The 9,143-nt window shown below is 43.1% G+C and overlaps 1 protein-coding gene across 1 annotated transcript; it reads left to right on the plus strand.

The window, feature by feature from the left end:
- The first annotated feature begins 539 nt into the window (after positions 1 to 539).
- Rptn (repetin) lies at positions 540 to 6,558 on the plus strand. The gene is made up of 3 exons (XM_034501472.2): positions 540 to 622; positions 1,891 to 2,039; positions 2,753 to 6,558. The coding sequence occupies exons 2-3, from the start codon at positions 1,902 to 1,904 to the stop codon at positions 5,825 to 5,827; spliced, it is 3,213 nt and encodes a 1,070-aa protein (XP_034357363.1). The 5' UTR covers positions 540 to 622; positions 1,891 to 1,901; the 3' UTR covers positions 5,828 to 6,558.
- The last annotated feature ends 2,585 nt before the right edge of the window (positions 6,559 to 9,143 follow it).

Genomic DNA, 9,143 nt, shown 5'->3' on the forward strand with positions numbered 1-9,143 from the left:
TATGTTCCTAAAATTGATTGCACAACTACTTCTTCCACTAGCCTGCAAAAAAGAATAGCCATTATAAATAGGTCAGTAGGATATACCAATACCTACCTTTACAAGCAAAGTATAAGTTTAACCAAATCTTTTACAAGATTTTATATCCTGAGCAAATATTTAGGCTCTCTAATCTCTACTTGAGTTTAGATTTTATATAAACATCTTTTTTGGGGTAGGATTTAACTGCTGTCTAATCCCATCAGTCTTGGCAAGTAACAATTTCCAAGGATCAATTCAGCTTGAACCTCTGTCCTCTTGTCAACCCACAGAGTATAGCACATACACTCCCTTAATTAAGTAGGGTTGAAACTTGAAAAGTGTCACCTACAACGATGACAAACAGGTTCATGAGCAAAAGAGGGAAGTAAATAAAGCAAACGGTTTGCAGAGGGAGAGGTTAAGCTGGATTGAACTGGGCTGAACTGGGTTGAGCCCAGAATGATTCAGGTCCTATCAACAGAATGGGTGTCTCCTGGGATGACTTAGTAGGATAATTAAAAACCCTATAAATAGGATAAATTTTCAGATCTCTACCATCCTCCCTGGCTCCTAACTCTTCTGCTCATTCTTCCTCAAGCAGGTAAGATATGCACACTGGTGCAATAGCAGCATCCACTTATGGCAGTGTATGTCTTATAGTACAATGCTAAGAAGTCAAGGGCAGGACTGTTTTGACGGTGACACTCTTGGGCACTTTTCTGCTTGCTTTTCAGGACTCTTAGAACATGATAAATGCTAGAGTGTCCTACTTCTTTATTTGTTAAACATAGGCCCTAAACATCCCCAAACTAAGAGTCTGAATGACTGAGTGATGGCTGAGTGTTCTATAGTAGAGTGTTTACCTGTTGTACAACTTAGGCAAGGCCCTGGACCACAGGGACTCAGGGATATTCAGGTTCGCTCACTATAACAAACGGCCACAAAAGTCTCAGCTTGTCCAATGCAGTCTCTCATTTGTCACTTACATATTCAGGCATCACTGTGTGACTATGTTTTGCAGTTGGGATTTCATTTTCAGAAGCTTATGAGCATAGTTACTAGAATTTTTATATCACAAGAAAGAATATTGTCATACAGACTGCAGAAGACCCCAGCTTCCCAGCACAGCCAATGCTGACTAACCTGACTGTGCATCGCCTTTCATGTATAGTGTGTCTATTTGCTGTAACTATATTTATTTATTTGCTTAATGATTTTATTTAATAAGCAGGTAAAGGTTTTTCTAGAATTTAACCTCTCAGAAAGATTTCTTGACCCACTGACAGAGATGTTTAACCTTCTTCATTGCTTAAAGAAGATTTTTTAGAAAATGACTACCTCTTCAATGGCATGCATTTACTGTTATCCCCAGTCACTGATAGATAATTATGAACTATGTTTACATCTGGCCCAACCTCAATGGGCTAACCTTCATTTTTTTCTCTAACATGAGAGTCTCAGCTAAATAACTCCCAACCAGAGTAGACAATAAGGCACATAAAATCCCTACTACACATGTTTAATTTTTTAAAAAAGAATTTGTCATTTTTCTGGCAAGGGAAAACTTTTCTGGATCACTGTCATGATTGCATATTCAGAGCCTGAGTGGTGATCACATAATGACACTGAAAATTGTGGCTAAGAAGCTGCTCTGTGGCTTCTCAAGCCTCTTTTCCAAATACCCCCCACCCCCACACCCCCCACCCCAAAAACCAATATTCCTCTGGAAATGCTGACTCCAGGTTTTCATCACAAACATAAACAAAATCTTACTTCTTTCTTTTCTCCTTCTCATCTTCCTCATCTTCCTCCTTTTCCCCCCTCCCCCTCTTCTTCCTCTTCCTCCTCCTCCTCCTTAATTTTCACCAGGGTTTGCCAAGATGCCTCAACTTCTTAACAGCATACTCAATGTGAGCAAGGTTTTCCAGAACTACGCCGAACATCATGGGGTGGGCGCTTCACTGAGCAAGAAGGAACTGAAGCAGCTGCTCCTCAATGAGTTTGGAGACATCCTTCGGGTAAGATACATATTCTTGGTCCTTTGGAGTGGAATGTGTATGATTCTGATGTCTGCACCCAGGAGATTTTGTTAATATTTTGCTTTATTTGGTCATTCCCCACCAGGAATTTACTGATAAATACCTTCTGTTTCAGATAGCTTCTTAGTAGTTCTTACACACACACACACACACACACACACACACACACACACATCCCTCTTTGTATGTGAACTTGGGCAAATCACAGAACAACTCAAAGGGTAGTAAACTTTAAAAAAAAATTACCATTCATATTTTCGATTTGTAACCCTGTGCACATAGCTTCTCGTGTATTTATTAATTCACAAAAGATTCATTGAGTACATACCTTTATACTGGTAGAAGCCTAGTTATTGCAGATACCAACATGAAGAAAACTAATTTCTTTTTCTTCTAGAATGTCATGGTAATATAAATGTGTAAGCTATACCCTGTAAAAAGATATAGTAACTTTTTCAAATGATTCAAATTAATTGTTGATACAGTTGTCTGTTGCTTGTGGTAATACTCCATTGGTTTACCAAGGGATGGGGGGCAGAGAACAAGCTTATCAAAGACTAGAAGCAGAACCAGGTCACTTTACATTAGTAATTTCGGGGCAGGGGGAGGGGGAGAGGGACTGAGTGGATCAGCACATTAATGCTGATATACAATTCAGCAGCCATAAAAGAACATTTGTTTTCTTCTCACAGAGACCAAATGATCCAGAGACTGTGGAAACCATTCTGGAACACTTGGACCGAGACAGAAATGGATATGTTGATTTTCATGAATACCTCCTGCTGGTGTTTCAATTGGTCCAAGCCTGCCATCATAAGCTAGATAGTAAGCTGTGTGGAGCTAGAACCTCCTCCCAGAAAGAACATGGTCAGGAAGGAACACAGGGCAGACTACATAGGCAGAGGCATGAAGGACAATGCCAGAGCTCTCACCACAGTCAATCTGAGGGACAACATCAAAATGTCCAACATGATCAGTCCCAGAGACAAGATAAGGACTCTGAAAGACATGATACAGATCCTCACTATGGTCAGTCAGAGACATTCCATAGGGACTCCCACTATGGTCATTCTGAGAGACAAGACACAGACTATAGCTCAGATCAGTCTGAGTCAGACAATCAATCTTCTAGCTCTAGTCAAAGACTGGGTTATAAATCTAGTCATGACAGGCCCAAAGGTCAAGGGCATATCTTTGCCTTAAAACAGTCTGAGAACCCTGAGCAGGCTTCTCATTATGGCCAGTCTAAAACATTTGGACAACAAAGCAGCCATGGCCAGTCTGGAAGATTCCGAAAAGATTCTCATTCTAGTCAAACCAGTCAACAAGAATTGGATTCTTATGAACAATATGGAACTCAGCATCAGAAATCAGGCCACAATCAGACACAGAGACAAGACCAGAATTCTCAGTATGGCCATACAAACAAAAAAGGACAGAGTTCATACCATGAGGAGACACACGGACAAGGCCAGAGTTTCCATTATGGCCAAAAAGGCAAACAAAGCCAGGGTTTCCAACATGGTCAGAAAGACAAACAAGACCAGAGTCCTCACCAGGGTCAGAAAGGCAGACAAGACCAGAGTCCTCACCAGGGTCAGAAAGGCAAACAAGACAGAAGTCCTCACCAGGGTCAGAAAGGAAGACAAGACCAGAGTCCTCACCAGAGTCAAAAAGGCAGACAAGACCACAGTCCTCACCAGGGTCAGACAGGCAAACAAGGCCAAAGTTATCACCAGGGTCAGATAGAGGGTGAAGACCAGAGTTCACATTGGCATCAGTCAGATAGACAAGGCCAGAGTTTTCATTATGGTCAGACAGGTGGACAAGTCCAGAGTTCTCACCAGGGACAGACAGACAGTCAAGGCCAGAGTTCACAATGGCATCAGTCAGACAGACAAGGCCAGAGTTTTCATTATGGCCAGACAGGCAGAGAAGGCCAGAGTCCTCACCAGGGTCAGAGAGGCAGACAAGACCAGAGTCCTCACCAGGGTCAGAAAGGCAGACAAGACCAGAGTCCTCACCAGGGTCAGAAAGGCAGACAAGACAGGAGTCCTCACCAGGGTCAGAAAAGCAGACAAGACAGAAGTCCTCACCAGGGTCAGAGAGGCAGACAAGACCAGAGTCCTCACCAGGGTCAGAAAGGCAGACAAGACAGGAGTCCTCACCAGGGTCAGAAAAGCAGACAAGACAGAAGTCCTCACCAGGGTCAGAAAGGCAGACAAGACCAGAGTCCTCACCAGGGTCAGAAAAGCAGACAAGACAGAAGTCCTCACCAGGGTCAGAGAGGCAGACAAGACCAGAGTCCTCACCAGGGTCAGAAAGGCAGACAAGACAGAAGTCCTCACCAGGGTCAGAAAGGCAGACAAGACAGAAGTCCTCACCAGGGTCAGAGAGGCAGACAAGACCAGAGTCCTCACCAGGGTCAGAAAGGCAGACAAGACAGAAGTCCTCACCAGGGTCAGAAAGGCAGACAAGACCAGAGTCCTCACCAGGGTCAGAAAGGCAGACAAGACCAGAGTCCTCACCAGGGTCAGAAAGGCAGACAAGACAGAAGTCCTCACCAGGGTCAGAAAAGCAGACAAGACCAGAGTCCTCACCAGGGTCAGAAAGGCAGACAAGATCACAATTCTCACCAGGGTCAGAAAGAGGGACAAAGCCAGAGTTCACATTGGCATCGGACAGACAGACGTGGCCAGAGTTTCCAATATGGTCAGACAGGTGGACAAGGCCAGAGTTCATACCAGGGTCAAACAGGCAGTCAAGGCCAGAGTCCTCACCAGGGCCAGACAGAGAGTCAAAGCCAGAGTTCACACTGGCATCAGTCAGACAGACAAGGCCAGCGTTTTTATTATGGCCAGACAGGTGGAGAAGGCCAGAGTTCTCACCAGGGACAGACAGACAGTCAAGGCCAGAGTTCACACTGGCATCAGTCAGACAGACAAGGCCAGAGTTTTCATTATGGTCAGTCAGAGATTGGAAATCAAGGGCAAAACAGGCACTTTCAAGGGACTGATAGAACAAGAAGAGACTCCTATGTTGAACATTCTGGAAGGTCAGGAAAACTAAGTCAACAGAATTCAAGAGAAGAAGTAAATCAAACCCAGAGACAGAGATCCCAGGATAGAAGGGAGCAGCAAACCCAGCAGCAGGCATGGAAGCCTAGAGAGGATAATGAACACAAATTCTTAGCTCAGGTACAGCAAGAGCCGTACTCTCATGAGGAGTGTGATTGGCAATCACAGAGCAGCGAGCAGGACCACTGGGAAGAGGAAGAGCATCAAGACTGGGATAGACACAGTGTTGAGGATCAGGAAAGTCTGTATGAGATGCAGAACTGGCAAACTCATGAAGAGGAACAAAGCCATCAAACAAGTGATAGGCAAACCCACGTAGATGAGCAGAACCAGCAAAGACAACACAGGCAAACTCACGAAGAAAATTATGATCATCAACATGGTAGACATCATGAAGATGAGCAAAGTCACAGGAGACAAGACCATCATCGACAATGGGATAGACAAACCCATGAAGAAAATGAGAAGTATCAAGGAGGCCAAGACCAATCCAGAAGCTTCGCCAACAGAGAAAAATTCCACACGAGTGAAGATGAGCAGTGTGGAGAGCCCCAGGGAAGACATTTTCATCCAACTCATGGCGGTGGAAGATCCCAAAGAGAAAAATCTGGAAACCACCCTACCAAACCAGCCAACTCCTCCAGCCCTTTCTATGCCTATGTACAAGAACAGGCAGCATATCAATACTAGGCTGTGTGAGCATCAGGGCTAAGGTAGTTTGAAACTAAAGAAGAAACCTACATGCCAATTCAGCTTTGCTTCTGTTTAAATGGGTGAAATTATATGTAACGCTTCTTTTTTTCGTCTGTCTACAAGAATGTTTTTGAAGACTTGTACTCATTTTTCTGAAATTTCAGTTCCTTGATTCGCAATTGCACAGCTAATTGGTTGGGTGGAGTAAATTAGATGAACTTATCAATCTTCATTTTGATCACTTTGTGGATTTAAATCATTGCTAGTTTATTTTTAGTTTAGGTGATACCTGGTTGAATCACTGAATGGCAGAGCACTCTCCCTGAAATTCAGAAACAGGAAAAAGTACACTGAAAACTTATACTATATTTGAAGAAAGGAATTTTGGACTTTGGTGAGCTTTGGTTCTTGTTGGTATAATATCAGGAACCACAAGCTTCATGGCCTAGACTTGGATGAAACAGTGTGAGACCTCTAAGGGAGCTAGAGATCATGAAGACATTCTCTGATTTTAGCATCTCTGATGCCTAGGCTCCTATTCTTCCATTGAAGGATCATGAGAATTGACCAGGCCTATCAAATCATCACACAGAAAGAAAATATATATAATCTGTTTGAAGATCCCTGGTAGCCCAAGCTATCAATTCTGAAAACCTTTCCAATAAAGACCATGTGTAGAACATGAAATTATATTAAAATACTCAATAAATGATTGGTGAGCAATGATATCAATGGCTTTTTCCTTTCTTCAGTGGAAATATGGTTCACTTACAGATTGTATTCTAAGAATAAATCTTCATTTCTTAGGGTTGGAGAGGTTGTTCAGCAGTTAAGAGCACTTGCTATTCTTGCAAAGTACTGGGCTATGGTTCTTATACCATGTGTTGACTCAACATAACTCCAGTTCCAAAGGATATGACACTTTTCTGACCTCTTCGGACAAAAGGCACACATGTAATGGACACAATACATGCAGGCAAAACACTCATACATGTAAAATAAAACAAGTTAAAAAGATCTCATTTCTTATCTTCTAAAAGATCTTAGGAAGCCAAGCATGGAGGTTTATGCTTCTTATCACAGCACTCAGAAGGATGAGACAGGAAGATCTTTAGTGAATTTTAGGCCAGTCTGGTCTACATAGCAATTTTCAGGCCAGTATGAAAAACAGAATGAGACACTGTCTCAAAAGAAAAAAAAACTCTATCTGTTCTCTGAGTTTCTGACCACTTATAACAGAAATCATTAGAAATGAATAATAACTAGCCAAAATGAACTTATCTCTTCATCTAAATGTAATTTTCATCTCTTATCTCTACCAGAGAGTTGTATTTCACTCATAACTACTCATTGGATTCCACATTAAGATGTCCATTAAGTCTTGCCAGCTCTACATCCTCCGAAACTCCAACATTCCTGCTTGGAAAAACAGGAATGCACATCTTAGTGTAAAGAAGATGAATACTGGAGCTAGGAACGGGTACTGAAAGCCATTGGGACATACTATAATCCATAGCAACAGTTCCTTCCCTCAAGGTCAGAATACAGTAAGACAGAGAGGCACAGCAAATTACCATGCAAGACTATTGAGGTTTGTTCTGTTGCTATGCATTGTAATGCTAAATTCTAGGCCTACAGTGACTTCTCACATCTTCTGTTGTGCAAATATTGATCCTTGATTTAAAGCTGTAGGTTAAATAAAATTGGCTACAGCCAATTACTGGAGGGATAAGAGGTTGGTGGGTTTGGAGTGACCTGGTTGAGGGGAAAAGATAGAAAAGGGAAGAGGAAGGAGGAAAGGAGAGAGGAAGCCACCATGAGGGGAGATGGACGATGAGCATGTGGCCAGGAGAAGCAGCAAGTATCTGAGGAACACTGCTAGAGAGGTAGCCAGGCCTGCAGTTAAGAGAGTAGAATAGGGGTTACCCCAGTAATTGTCAAAGCCAAATAAAAAACCACAGTCTGAGTCTCATTTATTTGTAAACTAATTGGGGATAAGCTTGAATTGGTTGTACTACACAAGACCCAGTGTCATAAGTACAAGTAAATCACAGTTGTAACAAAGAGGGGAGTGAGTGAGACAGGCTTTCACAGAGGAAAGGAAGGCATCTAAGCAAGGTCTGTGGTCATGAGAGAGAGGTTTGTGATCCACAAAGACCTTAGTCCCAACCTTCTGCTGGCCTCATCATCATCATCATTCATTCATTCATTCACTTTTTATATCCTGCTCACTGCCCCTCCCCCCAGTCACCCCTTCCCACAATCCTTCCCCACTCTTCTCCTCTTCTGAAAGGATGGAGGTCCCCTGGGTATTTCCCAACCCTGACAAATCAAGTCTCTGCAGGACTAGGCCCATCCTCTCCCACTGAGGCCAGACAAGGCAGCCCGGCAACATGTTTTGGGGTAACTCCGGTTCAGTTGTTCGGGACCCGCATGAAGACCATTCTACTACATATGTAAGGGGGTGGGGGGTAAAGCACAACTGGGTCCAGCCCATGTATGCTCTTTGGTTGGTGGTTCAAGCTTTGAAAACCCCAAGGGTCCAGGTTAGTTGACTCTTGTTCTTCTTGAGGAGTTCCTTATTTTCTTCTGGGCCTGCAATACTTCCCCCAACTCTTCCATAAAAGTCCCCAAGCTACATTCACTGTTTGGCTGTGGGTCTCTGCATCCCTCTGAGTCAGCTGCTGGGTGGAGCCGCTAGGAGGACAGTCATGCTAGACACCTGTCTGCAAGCATAACAGAGTGTTATTAATAGTGTCAGTGGTTGGTGCTTACCAGTGGGATGGGTGTCAAGTTGGGCCAGTTGGCTGCTTTTTAAATAGCATTTTTTTCGATAGTAAGAGGAATTTCTTCACAAATGTTCTCTAACTTCCTATCAGTTAATCAAAGAGGAACTAGAATGAAACATACCAAAACTCAGAGTTCAGGGAGGCAGTCAGTCACTGGTCACCATATTGCTCTAGTCAACTGCCTAGGAGAAATATTTCACTGTAATCCTTCCTTGTTCTCCAGTCAAACTCATCAAGTCCTTTCCTTTATTACAAAATCCGAGCTAGCCCAAATCTATCATTCTTTTTATCCCTACTCCCTGCACCTAAGCCATATCACCTCACCCCAATACAGCTTCTCAATGAGTAGGCTCCCCATCCCTTTAAAATTGCATACTGTGTCATGTGATTCCCTATTAGAAGTTCTCTCCGACTTTGCCACTACCTTGAGAATCAAGCATCCTCCTCATCCCTTCCTACAGGATGACCTTGCCAGACTTCATCTCTTAACGCTTTCCTCTGAATTTACTATTTTCCAATTGCCG

Source organism: Arvicanthis niloticus, chromosome 4, assembly GCF_011762505.2.
Source record: "Arvicanthis niloticus isolate mArvNil1 chromosome 4, mArvNil1.pat.X, whole genome shotgun sequence".
NCBI lineage: Eukaryota > Metazoa > Chordata > Mammalia > Rodentia > Muridae > Arvicanthis > Arvicanthis niloticus.

Excerpts from the sequence above, each read along its gene's own strand:
- Rptn (XM_034501472.2), top strand. The coding sequence starts at position 1,902 with ATGCCTCAACTTCTTAACAGCATACTCAATGTGAGCAAGGTTTTCCAG. Across the intron at positions 2,040-2,752 it reads AGTTTGGAGACATCCTTCGG|AGACCAAATGATCCAGAGAC; the intron begins GTAAGATACATA and ends TTCTTCTCACAG.